This window comes from Scyliorhinus canicula, chromosome 21, assembly GCF_902713615.1.
Source record: "Scyliorhinus canicula chromosome 21, sScyCan1.1, whole genome shotgun sequence".
Lineage (NCBI taxonomy): Eukaryota > Metazoa > Chordata > Chondrichthyes > Carcharhiniformes > Scyliorhinidae > Scyliorhinus > Scyliorhinus canicula.
In genome coordinates this window covers 48,478,954-48,500,527 of record NC_052166.1, presented here as the reverse complement: position 1 = coordinate 48,500,527, position 21,574 = coordinate 48,478,954, and the positions used below count along the sequence as shown (strand labels likewise).

Below are 21,574 nucleotides of genomic sequence, written 5' to 3'. Positions count from 1 at the left end.
TCATTCCTTAAATATTACTCATTGCCAATCCACAGTCATGGCTTTCAATTAAATTAACTTCTCTATCGCAGCCAACTTACCAGCACGATGGCACAGTGGTTAGCACTGCTGCCTCAGCATCAGGGACCCTGGATCAATTCCAGCTTTAGGTGACTCTGGAGTTTGCACATTCTCCCTTTGACTGCAAGGGATTCCTCCTGGGTGGGCCGGTTTCCTCCCACAGTCCAAAGATGTACAAGTTTGGTGGATAAGCCATGCTCAATTGCCCCTTAGTGTCCATGATGTGTGGGGAAAGTGGAGTTACGGGGTTGCAGGATAGCGTGCAAGCCTGTTTAGGGTGTTCTTTCCGAGAGTCGGTGCAGATACAATGGCCTCCTGCACGGTAGGGATTCTATAAACTCACCCTTCATATGTTTAGATTTAGGGACCCTAGTTTCAGATTGGGCTACTTCACTTTCCATCCCAAAGAAGAATGGTCACTCTTCCCAAAATTCATGCTGAAAGTGCAGCCTGTCACTTCTGGTTCTGACACGGGCTGTGCCATGGCTCCTCCCAGAGTAGGCCATCACTAAAATTGGCAAGAATTTCAATTTTCTAGCCCGCACTTGACATTTGAAACCCCCCTTTAAAAAAAAAAACAGTTGCACCTTGTTCAGTGAAGTGTAATTAGTTTCTAACGACAATATGATTAACAAACTTTGAACAAATGAAATGACCTAATAAAAAGAAAATTTTAGAATCACAGTGCTGTTCGATGAATTAATCAGTTTTTTTTAAGTTTAAAATATTTTAAACTAGCTTTTAGCCTCTACCTTCACTCCCATATGTACGCTAGTTGTAGAGGTATAAGTTGACCGTTGAAACCTCGAAACCCCTGAAAAATGGTGGTCATTCTATACAGTGAGTATAAAAGTAAACCACCAAGATGAATGTGGGTGTTTATTTCTTTGTCATTCACCACATGTGTTCCGGCCTGTGTGCACATGTCTTAAACACCCATGCATCTTTGTAATACAACCTGTATCACCTGCTTGATCCCTTGCACCCAGTGAAAAATTGAGGCTGACTACAAATGCGCACATAGCATGTCTTGGCTGAAAATGGGGTCGACTTATACAGCGAGTATATGCAAAAACTGATTTTAGGCCAAAGAAGATATGCCGGGTCGACTTGTATGCCACGATCTAGGTATTTTGCAATCTTTAAATTGTTCCATGCAAAATATTTTAAGAAGTGATTTTATTTTCGTGCTTTTCATTTCCTGTTTGAGAAAATCCTTGAATGTGATTGACTCCTTGCGCAGCCTTGACAACAAGACTGCTCCAGCAATAGAGGTAAAATTCACACCAGAGAGGTTGCTACATCTTAGTTAAACCTGCTTAATAGTCAGGAGCAAATGCCCATTGGTGCTTACTACAAAATCTGTCCCATTACATATTAAAATTCTACAATTGCAATCTTTTCCCTCCCCAACCCCAAAAGAAGGATTTGTACTGAAACATGCTTCTATGGCTATTTTGTAAGTAACTTGGAGGAAGTAGCTTTTGGCAGTGATGGGAAGGGATGTATGCTCAGAACTTTGAAAGTAAGGCACATTATTAACAGACTGCCGAGCGAGTGCTAACTTGAGTATACTTCACACATTCTGCTCCTTTTTGAGGAGTGCCATGGGATTTGTTTTAAATTCACCTGAAGAGGGAGATGGCGCCTCAGCTTTACATCTTACCCAGATGACATCTCCTCCAAAAATGCAGCACCGCCTCAGATCCATTGTAGCCTAGATTATGTGCTCAAATCCTGGAATAGTGTTTGAATCCACAACCCAACGTTGAGGTAAGAATGTTGTCACTGAACCAAGGTTGATATTTAGCTTGCAAGTTTAATCTTTTCTTGCATCCATGGTAAGTGTTTCCCTCTTTCTAGATTGTAAAATTGTCACAAAAACATTAAAGACATAATGGATGGTAAAATTGTGAATTGTTTGTGTAATCCTATCGACAAAATTTCCCAACGTTATCTTAAATAAGTAGTTCTTCCCCACCTCCACCACACCCCGACATAGTTGGAAATCCACGTTTTCAGCAAGAGTGTGTGAATTTAAAGATAAAGCTACAGTTCGTGATTTGAGATGGTCGGCAACTTGAAAGGATATCAAGCAGTACATAGGGTCGTGAGGTCACCGAAAAGGAGAAGCGGTACTTTTGACCGTGAATCATGAGGTCAAAGATATTGAAGTGATAAGCCACGATCGGTAAACTCAAAGGGTTGCGACTTGTAACACTACACTGGTATCAAACTGGACATGTTGACTTTGGTCGTGGGACCATTCTTAATGTCTTACTATAGTCGGACCAAACTTCTAAGTTTCAACAGTTGTCTCAGTTGCTTGCTGGTGTGAACACTGGACAGTGGATTGTCTCCTCTTCTGAAGCTGCATAGGCCACAGTAGTATTGACTAATGAACATAGCCTATTGAAGTGTAAGTAAGTTATTTTATATTTTTTATCAAGTAGGGGTTTATCTGGCGTTCCTTCAAGTTATTCTTGCAATCATCAATATTCATTTTTCCCAATGTGGGCTATTTTTAATTAAGTTTTTATTTCAGGAATATTACCCCTACCAGCATGGAAAAGAAAAAGCATAAATCTGGGTCACTAAAACGCAAAGAACAAAAAGAAGCAGAAAGGAAAGAATCAGCCAAGCGATGCAGGCCTATTACAGAGTTTATAATACCACAAGCACAATCCACATCAATATCCAGTTCTGCAACAAATAATCAGGAAGCAAGAAACAATGCTCATGGTGATGATGCAATGACATGCGAGTTACAAGAACAGAGAAGAGCTACTTTGAATGTAGAGAAAATACAAGTGTATCCATTACTAATCAACCCAGGCCCAACATTTCTTCTGGCTTCCTTGTTCCGGTATCTGTACTGCCTGTAGTTGCAACATCTGAACACATAGCTTCAACTAGTGACAGGGAATCAGATATTCCTTCAAGCATAAATGACTTGGTTTCTGAAGCACATCCTGTAAATGAACCTACGCAAGAAAATGAAAGATCAATTACTGGAATCTTCCAATATCCATCACGAGCAAAGCTAAAACAGTTTTTTGCTGAACATCCACTTCAGCCCATTGATGATCTGCCATTTGATGCTCGTTTGTATGAGAGGAAAATTATGAATGACTCAGTCCCAAGAAAATGGCTAACATATAACAAAGAAAATAGATGCTTATATTGCTCATACTGCTTAGCCTTTGAGTTTCCCAACACTTGTAATCCATCACCCTTTGTATGTGGCTTTAGTGACTAGAGGCGTATTAGCCAGAGCTTGACTTTACATGAATCGACAACAACACATGTCAGAAATGCTCAGCAATATATCAGTGTGGTTAATGATGGCACCTTAGATAAATTTTTTGCAGCATCACTAATTAAAAGGAAAGAAGAAGTATTGAAGCGAGAAGTATTGTCATGCGGATTATAGATATCATAAAGATATTAGGCAAGCAAGCACTTCCATTTCGAGGTCACAGAAATGAATCGGCCTACACTCTAGATAATAAGGTTCTGAATCATGGCAATTTTTTAGCTACAGTGCAGTGATGGCAAAATATGACCCCATTATGGCAGCTCACATTTCTGCAGTGTCTAAACAAAGAATCGAACGATTAGAGCAACAAGGAAAGGCTCAAAGTAAAGGCCGTGGTGGACTTGTTACAAACCTGAGTAAAACAACTATAAACATGTTAATCAAAATTATGAAGAATATGATACAAGAAAGAATTAGTCATGAAGTTTCTCAAGCAAAATATTATTCTATTCAGGTTGATTGAACACAAGATAATTCATCCATCGGTCAGTTTAGCATTATTATTCGGTATGTGCTTAAAGGTATTATCTGTGAGCGACTACTTTCAGTTATGCCAAGTAATGATGGTACAGGACAGAGACTTTTTGATCTATTGATTGAAACATTACAGCATCTTAAAATTGACTCCCAAAAATGTTTATCTGATAGCACAGATGGCGCTGTAAGCTACCATGGTCAGTATAATGGTTTACAAAGTAAAGTTGCTGATTAGCATGTTCATATATGGTGCTATGCCCATGTCTTGAATTTGGTGATAACTGAAACAAAATGTTGTGTGCCTGCAGTTTCTTTTTTCAATTTGCTCCAGAATATAGCAACTTTTGTGAAAGCATCATACAAGAGAATGGCTGTATGGATAGAAGTTATTGGAAAACATACCGGCTGGGTCACTGTCTGTGCGGAGTCTGCACGTCCTCCCCATGTGTGCGTGGGTTTCCTCCGGGTGCTCCGGTTTCCTCCCACAGTCCAAAGATGTGCGGGTTAGGTGGATTGGTCATGCTAAATTGCCCGTAGTGTCCTAAAAAGTAAGGTTAAAGGGGGGGTTGCTGGGTTACGGGTATAGGGTGGATACGTGGGTTTGAGTAGGGTGATCATGGCTCGGCACAACATCGAGGGCCGAAGGGCCTGTTCTGTGCTGTACTGTTCTATGTTCTATATAGGACAAGAAAAAATGAAACGATTAAAGTTAATTGGTGAGACCAGATGGTCAGGAAAATCCAATGCAGCTACAACTATATTTGGACGTTTTGATGATGCCGCTGCCAGTACTTTCGTAAATCTATTGACATGCTTATCAACGATACAAGATTCAGAAAAGTTTGATGCAAAAACAAAACATGAAACAAATTTTTTACTTCAAAGTCTTCTAAAGTTTGAAACCATATTGACAGCATTTACTTACTTGTATATATTTGAAACTACAACCCCGCTATCAAGTTATCTACAGACAAGTGGTTTAGATATGTTTACTGCATGAAGTTTGGTAGACTCAGCTACAACAAAGTTGAAGGAACAAACAAGAACATTTGATAACGTTCACAGCAAGGCTTTGAAATTTGTAAATAAATGTAATGACAGGATTTCACAGATGAATATGGATGAAAATCAAACATTGGAAATTGATGCATTGGAAACAGCATTGCCAGTTAAGAGTCAGAGGAAGAAAAAAAGAATGGCAGATGAGCTTATTGATGATGAAAGAAATTCCTCAGATTCTCTAGCTGATTTTCGAGTAAATGTGTTTAACCTAATAATGGATCGCATTGTCCAGTCACTAGAATCATGTTTTGTACAACACAAATAGTTGTATAAAGATTTGTCCTGCTTGGACCCAGCAAAGTGTAAAACTATTGCAGAGAAGGGCCTTGAAGATGAAGCATTGGAAGGTATTATTAAGCTGTTTCCACAAATCAGCAAAGATCAAGTAATATTGGAATAGTTTTCTTTTGCTTCAAACTTTGATGTATTAAAGCTATTGCTTAATGATGGTGAGAATATGGATTCCAGTTGCAACAATTGTAAAATTTGCAGCACTTGCCCATCGTGTGTACTAAAAATTCTGGCATCCAACAGACTTCATGACAAGGCATATGATAACCGTTATAAACTTTATAAAGTCATCTGCACACTATCAGTTACTCGAGTCCAATGTGAGAGGACATTTTCAAAGCTAAAGATCATAAAGACAAGGTTAAGAAATTCGCTGTCTGAGGAGAATTTGGAATCATACATGTTGCTATCCATTGAAAAGGAATTGTTAGATGAATTGGATGCAGAAGCAATTATTGGCAGATTCGCACAATCATCTAGCGAACAAAAAACGATTGCTCTTAATATAGTGGACTGCATGCAATGCTCTATTGTGCTTTTGAACTATCTGTTCATGTGTAAATTGTGCAGTAAACTATTTTAAAATATCAACCAATTACTTAAAATTAAAAAAATAAAATTAAAAATTCAATTATAACATTTTGTATTTACATTTGGTATCTACTGCCAGTAATATGTACAGTACATGTACACTGTAATTACTAAGAAATACACATTTTTTCCACCAAAATTTTAATTGTACCCTTTTTTCCATATGTATTTTTTGAAAATTTTATTTATTCGTTATGAAATTTAAATGATAGCATTATAGTTGTGGGTGAGCCCACTTTGTCTCCTGGCAACCAATATTTTTAGACCCAGTCCGCCACTGTGTATATGTGCATAAGTCATTGACAGTGGTAGGACAGATGAGAGCAGTTAATAAAGCATACAGTATCCTAGGCTTTATTAAAAGGGACATAGAGTACAAGACCAAGGGGATTATGTTGAGCATGTATGAGTCACTAGTTCTGCCTCAGCTGGAGTATTGTGCCCATTTCTGGGCATCACATTTTAGAAAGATGTGAAGGCACTGGAGAAAGTTCAGAAAGGATATGCGAGAATAGTTCTAGGGATGCGGAATTTCAGCAATGAAGATAAATTGGACAAGTTAGAACTGTATTCCTGGGGAAAAATTAAGGTTGAGCAGAGATTTGATAGAGGTATTCAAAATCATGAGGGGTCGAGACAGATTAGATAGCACGAATCTGATCCCATCATGAAAGGATCAACACTAAAAGGGCATAGTTTTAAAGTAATTGGCAAAAGAGGCAAAAGTGACATGAGCAGTGAGTGGTTGAAGTCTGGAATTACTAGCTGAGAGTGTAGTAGAGGCAGCTTCCATCAAAGCATTCAAAAAGGAACCCATTTGCAAAGGAAGAATGTGCAGGGTTACTGAGTGAAGATGGCAGAATGGCCCCAAGAGGAATTGCTCATTTGGAGGGCCGATACAGACATGATTGGCTGAATGGCCTCCTCTGCTGCATAAATTCTGTGATTCGGTATGAATCCACAAATCAGACTGCTTGGAATTTTAAAATTCTTCCTTGCAACTTATCAGTAATTAAGGATTATAGTTGTGTTGCTGCATTTCTGAGAATGTGGATTTCTATGTCTAAATGAGTTGCTGATATATTCATATCTAAAGCAAAAAATGTTGCAATTTTAAGTCGGCTTCAAGAACAACTGATCTGACAAATTCGCTGTCTTGTTCACTTCATTCTGTTTAAATTCTTGGGTGGAGGGGAGGAGTAGAATTAGGAGTAAAAATTTAGCTGACAGTTGCACGAATCATGACAATAAATGATTGCTGAAACAGCTAGCTAAAGTCCAGAGCAGCTTTTTTGACACCAATTTAAAATGGAATATTGCAATCTAATCATTCAGTTGTGATTTGCCAATTTGTCTCAGTGTTGTGCAAATAATGTGATGACTCGTAATGTGTATCATACTTGTCTGATTAGATGCTATTCCAGATAGATCTAAAATTCAAATCAGTCTCTATATATCTGGCAATTTTACAATTACTATATGCCCGGCACTTCCTCCTACCTTCTCTGACCATGCTCCCACTGCTGAGCATCAAACTATTGTACCCAGAATTGTCACTGACCTCTTATCTGGAAATTTTCCCTCCGCAGCCTTCAACCTCATGGTGTTGGTTGGTCCCCCAACGCAATGTCCTTCCCAAATTCCATAAACAGGACTGCCCTGGTTGACTCATTGTTTGAGCCAGTTTATGCCCCACTGAACCTATTTCTTTCAATCTCAACACACTATTTTTTCTTTACTGTCCAGTCTCTTCCCAGCTATGCCTAAGATCACAAAGCCATAAGTCACTTCAACAATTTTCAATTTCCTGAATTTAAGCATCTCTTCACCATGGACATCCAGTCCTTCTACACCTCCATACCCACTAGGGCGGTCAGAGAACTTACTATTATTTCCTCAAATGGAGGCCGCACCAGCCCCCATCCGCTACCATGCTTCTCCTCCTGACTAAACTTGTTCTCACATTGAACAATTTCTCCTTCAACTCCATTCACTTCCTCCAAATTAAAGGTATTTCTATGGGTACTCTCATGTGTTTTATGTAATCTCATAATGCCTACCTTTTTGTTGGATATGCGGGACATTCCGATATCTACTCGGGGCCGGGGAGGTCAGTTAGCTCAATAGGCTGGTGTAAGAGTCCTTTCTTTCCTTTATTCCCATATCTTTACTTATTTTTTTTATTGTTTTGGTCTGTGGACCCATAATCAGGATGTGCCTTTAAACAGAAGACTGAAATTTGAAACTGCCTGCTTGTCAGGTCATTGTGTTCAGGTTTTGTGCATGGGAGAGGAGAAGCCAATTTCCTTGGCACCGGGTGGATCTTCGGAACCAGTTTTGGAGGAAATGGGATTAATTGGTTAACTGGCAATCGATGGGTTGGTCAAGGACAGTGTTCTGCCTGACAATGGTCAGCAATTGGTTCCTGTGTGATACTTTCTGAGAAAACTGGCAGAAGTGTTTAGAACTTGAGACTGAAAGGAACAGTCTCTCTTTAACCCCCCACCCCCCGACTACCTGAAATGAAATAACTGCTTTATTGTTCTGAAGGCAGCGAGTGCCTGGCACACCCTTTGCTGTGAATTTGAAATGATGCTGAATCTGCAGAGAAAATACCAACCTTGCCGGAGAAAATAATCTCGGGTCTAGAAAGAAGTACTAAAACGAAAGCCTGAACTTTAGAAAGACATCAACTGGAAGTCATCCCAGTGCATCCTTATCCTTTTATTTTATTGATATTTTATTTTCCTTTCCACCCATTCCCCTCTGTGTTGTTTGTGTGTGCATGCGTGTAGAGAGTGGGGTGAGTTAGAAAGGGGGAGTTGGGATATGGGATAGTTGTTAGTCACATTTTCTATGTTTAATTATATTACTGTACATAATAAAAGGTTACTTGTGTTTTGAAGTTACAAACTTGACTAGTTTATTGGGCAAAACCAAGGACCTTGGGTATTTTAACTAAAATCTAATTTCGACAGTATTGCGACTCCGGGTCGAGTGGGGCTGGAATTGACTGCACTAAGCCAGGGTGTCGTGGCACTGAATGGCAGATTCATGATGCAGAGTGATGCTAACAACGTGAGTTCCATTTTCGTACTGGCCGAGGTTACCATGAAGGCGCTGCCTTCTCAACCTTGTCCCTCGCGTGAGATGTGTTGACTCTCGGGGTAAATCACTACCAGTCAGCTCTCTCTCAAAGGGGAGAGCAACCGATGGTCCTCTGGGACCATGGTGACTTTAATTTTTAACTCTGAGTCCCTCCCTCACTTGTTTCTCGGTACATCGTTGACTGTATCAGCGTTGCTTCCTGCTGTTACCCTGAACTAGAAAAGATTTTCTTTCCAATTTCCACACTTCTCTCATCTTCACCTGGCCCATCTCTGAACCGTCCCTTTCCTTCCTTGACTTCTCTTATCTCATTTCTGATATTTACATAGAATTTACAGTGCAGAAGGAGACCATTCGGCCCATCGAGTCTGCACCGGCTCCTGGAAAGAGCACCCTACCCAAGGTTAACACCTCCACCCTATCCCATAACCCAGTAACCCCACCCAACACAAAGGGCAATTTTGGACACTAAGGGCAATTTATCATGGCCAATCCACCTAACCTGCACATCTTTGGACTGTGGGAGGAAACCGGAGCACCCGGAGGAAACCCACGCACACACGGGGAGGATGTGCAGACTCCGCACAGACAGTGACCCAAGCCGGAATCGAACCTGGGACCCTGGAGCTGTGAAGCGATTGTCCTATCCACAATGCTACCGTGCTGATAGATATAGACTATCTATCCACTAATATTCCCTTGCACAGCTCCTTTGGCTACGCTCCCTCACATCTGTGTCCTGTAAGGATTCCATTACGTTCACCCAGTTTCTCTGTTTCTGTTGCACCTGTTCAGATGATGCAACCTTCCATACTCGTGCTTCCCATATGTTTTCCTTTTTTCTCCACTGAGGATTCCTTCAGCATGGTTGACATGATTGTGTCCAATCTGTTTCACACACTTCTCCCAACTTTTCCTCTCCTTCCCAGACCGTGACAGGGGTTCCCTGGTCCTCACTTTTCACTTCACCAGCCTCCTTATTCACCAGACTATCTTGTGCCATTTCTGCCACTTCTACCATCATCAGCATGATGCCAGCAGCAAAATCACCTTCCCCTATACTCCACTTTCAGCATTCTCAAGGACACTTCTCGGCATGGCACCGTGGTCCACTGCTCAGTTACCCCCAATATCTCGTGTTCCCACCTTTCATTTAAGAGCAGGAGATGGAACACCTGTCCTCGTACCCAACTTGCCATCTAAGACTGAACACACTCCTTCCAAGTGAAACAATGATATACTACTTTCAATTTAATATATTGTATTTGCTGCTCAAAATGTGGTCTCTACATAAATTGGGTGACCACTTTGTTCACACTGCAAGCATGACCCTGAGCTTCCCGCCATTTGTCATTTCAATTCTCCACCTTCCTCCATCCTTGGCCTGCTACAGTATTCCAGTGAAGCTCAATGCAAACTTGAAGAGCATCGCATTGTGCAGCTAGGTATTCTGCAACTTTTTGGATGCAGCAATGATTTCAACAATTATCGATCACAACTTCTGCCTCCATTTCATTTTTTTTTTCCCTGGCTTGCCCTTTTTCTAATTTCTTTCTTAATTCTTACATCTTTACATTCGGAAAGCTGCTATCCAGCCATTTGCATCTAATCTAGACACATCTTTCTTTACTTTACCCATTATCACTCCCTTTGGGTTTTGTACCATGAAATCTTGGACCGAATCTTCCATGATGTAGAGTGGCAAAATCTGTGTTGCACATCAGGATCCCGTGGAAATCCGGGCTCACAGACATCTACTGTAATTGCTTTGGAAGTTTAGACTTCCAGTGGATTGATTTATGCTGTCCTGGACACTACATGAAAGTCTCGTATTCTGGTTTCAGTGTTGAAGACTTGGGCTGGATTTGCGGGACTTGGCTGGATACTTACCCTGGAAATGTTACACAGTTTAATCTCTGGCGTAACTCGGTGATGAGCCAGTGTAACTGAACTAAGCACCACATCCGACCACCCCTTTTTCCTGGCACACCCCCATCAACCTTCCTGACCCGCTCTGCCCTCTCCCAGCTGACTGATTATTCCCCCCACCCCTCAGTCCCGGTTATCGTCCCCCCATTCTGATTTATCCCCCCGTCCCAATTATCCCTCCTCTGTGCCCCCAATCCTGTCCTGACAACACCCACCCTCTTGAACTGACTGCTTGTTCCCACCTGTCCAATTACGTACCCTCATATATGCCTGTTGCTCACACATCTACTTATTCTTCCACTTAAACCCAGTGAAAGACTTGAGACTTTGAAAAACTTACCCGAATACTCTTAATGTTGTAAAGACCTCGCCTCTTTTTGTCCATCATTTCTTGTGCTTGATGGTGTTCCCTTTGAAAGGCTGTGCTTATCCATTGTTGCTGCAGCCAGGATCAGAAGTCCTGGCTAAAAGTGCTGAAATCTTCATGGTTGATGGACATCTGCCTAGCATCACTATTGACCAGAAGATCAGAGCACTTTTTGTCACTTAATCTTTTCTGCCCCTGTCCCACCACAGATCTTCCCTTTGGTTCTTTCTTTCCACACCACCTTCCCTTGCTCAACCTATTACATTTCTACCTTTCCTCAGTTCTGATGAAGGGTTATTGACCTGAAATGTTAAGTTTTTTTCTCTCTGCAAATGCTGCCTGATCTGCCGAGCATTTTCAGCATTTTGTTTTAATTTCACATTTCCAGTATCTACAATATTTTGTTTTTGTACTAGTATCAGTTTGCTTATCTACAATTCCACAAGGGGCAATTGAGTGACCATTGTGCCTTTCTCTTTCTGGTGAACTCACAGGATATTTTTTTCTTCGGTGGGATCTTCAGCTCCTGTTCAGATGGCAAATTTGGCAATGAGAGCAGAAAATATAATGAAAAGGCCAAAGTCGTGTTACACGCTGATGTAAATGTAGGAAGGATCCCCCCCACCGTATGGCGGGCCACCATTTGACTTTGGGCACCGTGTTGTAATATATTTGCATATCATTATCAGACCTATATGCTGGAATCATACCTTCATGCCAAAAAATGCCTCCATGCGACAAGATTTCAGAACGGCGCCATGCACTACTGGTCTTAGAAGGCGTACACCTGGCAAACAGTAGTCCGAGGGGAGCTTGGGGTTGAGCACAGTGCTCAGGGCGAGAGAGTCATGCCAGGGGGTGCATCTAGGTGAAGAATGTTTCCTGATCAGCTCACTGTGTGCTGGGGCGGTCTTTAAAAATGGCACCTGGATTAAATGCTGAGTTGATGGCAGGACAGCCAAAATCATAGGCCACCTACCAGGGATACATTGTGGAACCCCTGCCTGTCTTTTTCTTCTAGGTCCCACACTATATGAGCTGCCATTGCTGTCAACGGCCTCAATGCCACTTTTCCTGCCCTACTCTATGCTTAGTGGCAGCATGGTTAAGTTGGGCCGAAGGGCCTGTTTTCATGCTGTAAACCTCTATGACTATATCGGAGAAAATAACGCCCGTTTTTCCAATGCCATAACTTCAAATTATGAAAGAAACTGTCATTATCGGCTTTTTCAAACTGAATTTGTTACTTTATAACAGAATTTTTCATTTGGTCCAAATCCTGCTGTTTTTGAGTCTGAATTACCTGTTTCGGCCTAAACATTATCTAGTGTGATTGAACCATGTGCGGCTGTCCAATTAATTCTGATTCTAATATCTGCATTAGTACATGCTTTCTGTATTAAAACTGGTAATGTGATGAGCTATTTTAGTCCAAATGAAGATGCCACAGTGTAATCAATACAATCTAGAAATCAACAACCACTCAGTTCCTAAAGTTCTTGCACTGACTTATAATTGTTGTTTTTTTTAATCTCTCATTGCAGTAATGCACCACAGAGTGGATTTTCTCTCATTCAAGTTGATAGTATGAATGTCACCATGAAGGAGATTCTGCAGAAGGCTCTAAAAAGGAGAAAAGGTTCACAAAAGGCTGCAGGTAAAAATGAGAAGCCAAAAACTTTAAAGTAACGAAATTGAGTCACACGCAATGTTGTGATATAATGTGAATTGACGTAAAGTGGCTCTTGCCAATGCACCTTTTCCAATTGCATGATACTTAAACTAGTTTTCCCATTTTTAATATTTAGATTGCAGAGAGGATCAGACAGTTTTGTTCACCAAGCTGTCCATATTTATACACTTTCATCTTAATAGCTCCAAGCTACAAAGCAAAAGCTCACACCTGATAGTGTTGATGCAATTTTACATAAAAGCGAAAAAAATCGCATTACCTCGATCAGTTATTTTTCCCTCCTTACTTACGATTTGGTCTATTTTAATTTTATTCTATTTTAGTAATTTCTCCTGTTTTCACACTTAATAAATTTGTTTCTTTCCCTCTGTTTTCTGTGCTCCCAACATCAATTTTCAAGTTGGGACCAACTTAATGGAAAAGCATTGCCACATGGTTTGCTAAATTCAGAAGCAGGTTATTCAGATTGCAAAAGTCTGAAGATGAAAATTTGTGTCAACCAGTAACAGGCAGCCCAAGGATGAGCCTTGTCACTGATGACCCAAAAAAGAAAAATGCATTGGATGAGTGAACTTTGTGGTTTGTGTCACTTGTGACTTTTTTTCCATATTAAAAAGGCATAAGATCAATTTGCAAATCTACCATGAACAAAAATGTCAGAACCATTGCTGTCGATTTAGTTCAAAGGAAATCCCATTCTTGGATACAATTTTAAAACATTTGTTTTATTAAAAAGAAGCTTCATAGGAGCAACACACAAACACATTTCTGAGAGAGATAATTTTTTTAGGGACAAACTAATTATTTATGCTACTGATTGAGAATTTACTGATTCTTTATAATTCTACATACATGAAAGAGATCTCAAGATTTTCAAAACAAAATCCCCTTTGATGTCTAACCTCAGTTTCTTATCTACATGCTATCCACCTCTCCTCATCTGAGAATACAGCATCAGTTTTCAGATGTGTATGCTGATGACACCCAGCTCTAGCTCACCACCTCTCTAAACTTCACCACTGTCTCTAATATAGCATGATGTGGAGATGCCGGCGTTGGACTGGGGTGAGCACAGTAAGAAGTCTTACAACACCAGGTTAAAGTCCAACAGGTTTGTTTCAAACACGAGCTTTCGGAGCACGGCTCCTGAAAGATTCACCTGAAGAAGGAGCCGTGCTCCGAAAGCTCGTGTTTGAAACAAACCTGTTGGACTTTAACCTGGTGTTGTAAGACTTCTTACTGTCTAATATAGCAGACTGCTTGTCTGGCATCCAGGACTGATGAACAGAAATTTCCCATCAAATAAATGTTGGGAAGACTGTGAAGCCAGTGACTATCTTCATTCTCTGTCACAATCTCTGTTCCCTGGCCACCGTCTTCAGGGCAACTGTTTTAAGGCTGAACAAAACCGTTTGCAACTTGGGTCTCATATCTGACCCTGAGGTGAGCTTCTGACCACCTATTGTGCCATCACAATTTCCACCTCCATAACATCACCCAACTCCTTTTCTGCCTCATCTCATCTAGTGTTGAAACTTATCCATGGCTTTGTTCCCTCTAGTTTATACTACTCCATGGTACACTTATCCAGCCTTCCAACTCCCAAACCCATTCGCCCATCCTAACCCCTGAGCATGCTGACCTACACTGGCTCCATGATAAGCCAAGTCTTGATTTTAAAACTCATACTTGTTTTTAAATGCCTCAATGACCTCACCCCTGCCTATCTCTGTAATGTTTTCCAGCCCTACAATGCTCCAAGGTATGCGCGCTCCTCCAGTCTTGGCCTCTTGAGCATCTCCGATTTTAATCAGTCCATCTGCCGAGAACCAAAGCTATGGTATTCCACCATCAACTTATCTGCCTCTCTCCCTCTTTTCTCCATTAGTATAATCTTTAAAACCTTATTCTTTGATCACACATATGACCATCCTTGCCCTATTAGCCCCTTATTGGGCTTGGTGTCAAATTTAAACTTTCTCATGCTCTTTTAAAGCACTTTAGAATGTTTTAGTACATTAAATTCATTATATAGATGCAAGTTTTTGTTGTTGAATGTGAGCAAGCTAGTCCAACTACAGCAACAACTTTCATTTTTATAATGCTGTTAATGTCGTAAAATGCTTCATGGTATGCCACATGACAAAATAACTGCCACTGAAACAAAGAAGAAAATACTAGGACGGGTGATTAAAAGCTTGGTCAGAGAGGTAGGCTCGAAGGAGGACCTTTAAAATAGGAGAAAGAGGTGAAGATGTTTGGAGAACAAATTCCAGCACTTGGTGTCTAGGCAGCCAAAGGGACAGTCACCAATGAGGGGGCAAAGGGAGTGGGAAATAATATCTGTATAAAATTGGAGGATTATAGGACCAGAGGAGATTGCAATGAAAGCCATGGAGGAGTTGAACAGAACAAGCAGCATGTTAAATTTGAGGTTTGAGGACCAGGAGCTAAAGTAGATCAACAAATACTGGTGCGATAGGTGAGCGGGACTTGGTATGGGTTTATATATTTATATAGCAAGCAGAGCTTGATAAGCTCATATTTATGATGACAGGTGATTAGAAGCCAACCAGAGGAGATTGGAATAGGCAAGTGTGCGAATGTAACAGTACCATGAATGAGGATTTCAGCAGCAGATGGGCGAAGGCAGGGACTTAGATGGGTAATGTTATGAAGGTAGAACATGATGCTCTTTGTGATGATGGAGTTAAGGGCCAGGAGCTTAACTTCAGGTCAAATCGAATGCTACAGTTGCGAATAGTGCGACTGAAACTTTGGCCAGGGAGGGGAGGGAATCGTATACAATGTCATCAAGTATGCATCCGAGAAAGGAAGTTCGGTAGTCAGCACTTTAGTGGGAGTAGAGTTGTGACAGTTTAACACGTGTCATGAACAAGAACACTAAGCCTACACCTGTCCACGGCCTGTTTTACATGAACTTTACAATGGGGATCACTGAATAGCAATCAGAGATGGAATCCTGACATTTCTTCCTTTCACCCACTCAACTCCCAGTGAGAACGGAACTACCAAACAGGGAATTAAACCCAACTGCTCCTTGTAACTTAGTATCCTATGACGTGGGGGTCGAAGACTTTCAAATTCTGAAAGGTTCCAGGAGGGTAAATAACAAGATTGTTTTCACTGGTTGGTAGCAGGGTTCATTATCTGAGATTATCACCAGACAATGAAGGGGGAAATTAAATATCTTTTTTTCCAAGCTGTTCAAGCATCAAATCGCTGACCACAGGCTGCTGCTGAGGCAGAGATTATACAGTTACAAGGAAATTGGATAAACAACTGAAAAGGAAGGATATAAAATATAAAGAAAGGAACTGGGAAATTAGGTTATTGACAGCCTTGCAAGTGCAGCAGACACAATGGCCTCCATTTGTACTATTAATTCTGTAACTCTATACTAGACTGGTACTACAATACTTTTTGGCAGTGTGGGTACTATTTAGTACTCCGTAATATAAATCCATTGATGACCATTGCAAAATGGGAAGATGATCTTGAAGTTAGGATTTTGGGAGTAATAAAATAATAGGCTCTTAATGAAGCTACCTAGGAAATAGATCAATTCATTAGAAGACTGGTTCCATTTTACTATTAATGGTCCACTTATATATTCCAAACAGTGACCGTAATACAATGAAATTAGAATCTCACTTATTGTGCTGAGATGCCTTGGAGGTAAATGTAAGATTGGGAAAAGTAATTCATTCTATTTTTTAAAAGATCTTGCAAGCCTGCAGATCTTTTTTGGCTGCATTTAAAAAGGCAAACTGGCCTGCTCTGACATCCATCAAGGGGATTCCAGTAGACCATGTCCACGAGCTGGCATCGTTGGTGGCATAGTTGGTTCATTTCGAGACTAATTGGTATCTGTTTTCAAAAAATACCTTGAAAAGTATAATCCTACAGAGATTTTGCGAAGACTTCTTAAAATCTCTGTGGAGACTGAGTTTAAGAGACCACTTCTGATTGGTCTGGAAACGTACCAACTGCAATGTTGTTCGTGCTAGGTCGTGGATGCATTCCATGGGGATCCCCAGTCAATGTCATCGGAGCATGTCGGCTTGACTTTTTAATGCAGCAGATGGATAGCCTTCAGGGCTGCATGTTAGGGTATGGAAAAATGAATACTGACTTTAAAAAAACATAAAGGTTTGCTAAGCATCTAGAATTTTACTTTTGGACTCCTTTAGCCTTTTTAATGTAACCCAGGCGATGGTAAATCTTTTAAAGCATTTCCCATATGAATGTTCCTAATCTTCTATGCCTGAATGTGAAATAGTAAAATATCATCAGCTGCTCTGGCATGCCAAACTGTCCATTTGTGGACAAAGGTGTGTGTATTTTGGATATTTTTATGTCAAGAGTTGCAGTTTTTATATTCTGTACACCGCTGAAATTTCAAATGAAACACTTGAATCTTTCTCACAATATGATGTCTAAAGCTTACAGCTCCATTCTTGCCTGAGTTAATGGTTTCTAATATTCTCAAGTTTCTGTCTGTTAAAACCAAGAAGAGTGCATGTGGTGAAAAATTTAAAATTGAAACCTCAACCACAAAATACGATCCGATTATAAAAATGGATTTCCAGCAATTTTTCTTTCTAAAAATCTTTTCTGGAGTATAATCTGTCAAAGATTTAATTAACTATCTGGGGATGAAATGTGAAGTTTTATTAAAAGTTTGAATAGATAAAGTAGGAAAGGACATGGATGAGCTGTCTCAAGGCCATATTCGGTGGGACCGATAAGAGCTGTAAAAAATGGCAGAGGAGCATTTAACACTCTGAAATCTGATTCACATAAAAAGCTGATAGGGTGGTTGTGGATCAAACCTGCTAACGTCTGCAAGCAATTTGGCAACTTGCCAAGAGCCATTGTTCACCCTCAGCTGTGGCATTGCAGTCCAGATGTGCCAACTGCACGTTCTGATTTTGCCAGCTGACTGCGCCGTTTGATAACCAGCTCTCTGGATGCCCATCACTGGCCGCAGAGATAGAATTAAATGATGATGATCTTCCCACAAGTTGCAGGAGGAAGCAATGCATATAAATCTTGATTTCATCTCAGCATGAGAAGTCTTTATCCATCATCACTCATAATGAACAAGTCGTTAGCTTCGATGAATGGTTCTGTATTTTTGAGAGCTGCTTTTGTTCGCTTTTTGGGTGACTTTATGCATTCTGGGGGTCACACTATCTCACTAGCTGGGGAGAGATTAGTTCATCGTGCCAGGGTAATGTTTAAACAGTTCTTGCCTGCAATAGAGGGCTCTCAGCTATGACCAGAAAAACATTACTTAACCTGTGCATTTCAATCCACTTTGAAATTTCAGTTGATTTATTTTGTATTTTGCTGGTTACTATTTTTGGAATTGCAGCAGATCACAAATACCTTGAGTGGCTACAGAAAGTAGGTGAAACCATTTAGTAATGAGTGAATTCTGCAATACTAGTGCATAAAGTTACATCAAATGAAAATGCTGCATTCAATATAGAAATTATTTTTTGATTGATTTTTTAAATTCAAATATTGAGTAGGGCTGATTCTAGTCGATAAAGGAAGCGCTAGTAACATTTGTCAAGAGCAAAATCAAATGTATCCATAAAAATGTTTCAAAAATTGTTTTGCAATATAACTTGCACCTAGTGACAATGTATATGTATTGTATTGGTATTTTGGTACATTACAGAATGAATAATTACTGTTCTTAATCAATTGCTTTAGCTTATTTTAATACCGCATGTACATCACAAAATTGAAAAGCGAAGCAATATTTTCAGAAGATTTTACATGCCTGCAAAGAAAATGGGTGGGTTCCCAGATTGGAATATAATGTCAGTATGCTGTGGGAGAAATGTGGAAAGAAAGAAACTTTAATTGGACACATTTGAAACTTTTTATTTTAGATGACTGATTGTTAACTTGTTTATGAATGGATGTGTAATGGCCTTATAAAAGTAAATTAAGCATTAAAATAACAAAATCAACTAGTTACACTCATAAGTTTCAACAGTTAAGGCAAAGAGAAGTGTAGGGCCAGCAGTTCTCTATAGCAAGTGTGTCTTCTGTCATTGAGAAGACCATGTGTCACTTGTGTATCCTTTAGCTGAAAGGAAGAAAATTATGAAGTGTGCAAAAAGTGAATAAGTGTAGAAACTACTGTGTATTCCAAACATTTCAACTAAACGCAAGATGATCTTCGATTTAAGTACTTGAACTAACTTGAACTTGAACTAAGTTTAAAATGGCCACACTGGTGTTAAAAATCTGCTAAATTAGTTCAACTGAGTAATCCATGTACACCACACATATGAATGAAAATGCTAAATCATATTGACATGAAACAAGTCATTGGCTGAAAGTCATTGTGTTTAATTGATGGGCATTGAATATTCTTCATTATTTGAAAGTTTTATTTTTCTCTGCAGTGTTTGCCTTTGGTAATCAAGAATATTTAAGCTCATTGTCAGGGAACTTTATCCACACCAGGAAAAAAAGGTGTGGATGAGGTCTTTAGCAGTAGATGAATTGAGGCAGGGGTGAAGTTGAACAATAATGTGGACATCGGTGCTCTTGGTGATGGCGGTCAAGAATATGCAGTCGAAGGCAGACCTTGGAATCTAGCATGACAGCAAGGTTACAAACATTCTAGTTCCACATCAGACAATTACTAGGTAGAGGGATGAAGCTCATGGCTCTCCAGCTCAAGGAAACAACTCTCAGCATCTACTCTCTGAAGCCTTCCCAAGATTTTGTGTTTCAATGAGACTACTTCTCATTAATCCAAAGATTATCATTCCTTCTACTCTATCTCTTAAAACAGGACAATTCTCACATCCCAGATTCTCTCATCCCAGCCTAGTGAACCTTTGTTGCACCATTTGTAAGACGCGACTGTATACAGTCCTCCAGATATGCTTGAACCAAAGCCCTGTAAAATTGCCACACCCTCCTTGCTCTTGTGCTCCAAACCCTTTGCAGTACAATTTGCCTTACTGCATGCTAACTTTCTGTTTTGTGTACGTCCCTTTGAACACGAGAATTTAATAGTTTCTCACCATTTGATCCTTTTTCTTCTACCAAAGTGAATAACCTCTCATTTCCCCACATTGTACTCCATCTGTTACCTCCTTGCACACTTACCTAACCTGCCCATGTCCTTTTGCAGACACTTTCCTCCTTGCATTGTGTTATCTGTAAGCTTGGAAACATTGTACTTGGCCCTTATATCAAAATCATGAATATAGCTTATAAATGTCTGAAGGTCCAGCATTGATCCTTTTGGCACCCCACTAGTAACAGCTTGCCAACTAAATATTATCTAATTATTTACACTCTATTTTCTGTCCTTTAACCAATCCTCTATCCATGATAATAATACCCCAACCCCAGCTCTTTTGTGCAACAACCTTTCATTTGGCACCGTATCCAATACATTTTCAAAAGGCATATACTGGCTCTCCTTTATTTGCCCTGCTTGTTGCATCCTCAAAAAACTCATAATTTATTTTTCAAATACACCTTCCCTTTCATAAAAACCACATTGACTTTACCTAATGACAGTATGATTTTCTCTTGCCCTGTTGCCACTTATAGTATCATAGAATTTACAGTGCAGAAGGAAACGTTTGGCCCATCAAGCCTGCACTGACCCTTGGAAAGAGCTCCCTACTTAAGCCCACACCTCCACCCCATCCCCGTAACCCAGAAACTCCCACCTAACCTTTTTGGACATTAAGGGCAATTTAGCATGGTCAATCGACCTAGCCTGCACATCTTTGGACTGTGGGAGAAACCAGAGCACCCGGAGGAAACCTATACAGACACTGGGAGAATGTGCAAACTCCACACAGAGACTGACCCAAGCTGGGAATCGAACCTGGGGCCCTGGAGCTGTGAAGCAACAATGCTAACCACTATGCTAACGTGCTGACCACTGAATATTGGATTCTAGCATTCCTCTAACAACTGATGTCAGGCCAACTGGTCTGCAGTTGGTTATTTTCTCCTTTTTCTGAGTAGTGGTTTCACATTTGCTACCATCCAATCCATTGGTATGGTTCCAGAATCGAGGAAATTTTGGAAGATTGTTACCAATGCATCCAATGTCGCAAAATATTTATTTGTAATTGTACTGCTTCCCTTAAGTGAGAAGGTTGCACTTTGAGGTAGTGGTCAAAAGCCATTAAGACAAATGTTTATGCTGAAAATACTTGCATTTTCCCCAAATTTTTGTTTTGATGACCTTTCCAAATTAAGGTTTGTGTATCTATAAACTGAATAAACTTTCTTTAATTCTATCTACCATGACCTCTCGGGAGCAATAAAAAAAAGCATATTCAGATTGTGGCCCAGTTCCAGTTGTGGGCCTTCTACTGTATATTATTCGCTTTGAGGTTGTACTTTGTATGGGGTAGTGCTAGGTTCCCAGTGTAGAAAAACAAATTTCTTTCATCTCTCAATTTGACTACCTGAAAACGTAATTATACCTGCAAGCATTATCTCAAGATTAATTTAGATTATTCTAAAACTCTGCGCTTAAACTATATGCATGGTGCTTGGTTATAAGTCTGCACTTTCTTTATCATTTCTATTATCCTTGAATTTATACCTCCTTTTTATTTTAACATACCCTAGTTCTGAAAATGGACAA

At 40.1% G+C, this 21,574-nt stretch overlaps 1 protein-coding gene across 6 annotated transcripts in view; it reads left to right on the top strand.

The window, feature by feature from the left end:
* The window catches only part of mapkap1 (MAPK associated protein 1), a 371,223-nt gene that overhangs the window by 215,551 nt on the left and 134,098 nt on the right, over window positions 1–21,574 (top strand). For all 6 annotated transcript variants that reach the window (XM_038782195.1, XM_038782200.1, XM_038782197.1 and 3 more), the window contains one exon: window positions 12,749–12,861. In XM_038782195.1, coding sequence (XP_038638123.1) covers window positions 12,749–12,861 — 113 coding nt within the window. The remainder of the gene's footprint in view (window positions 1–12,748; window positions 12,862–21,574) is intronic.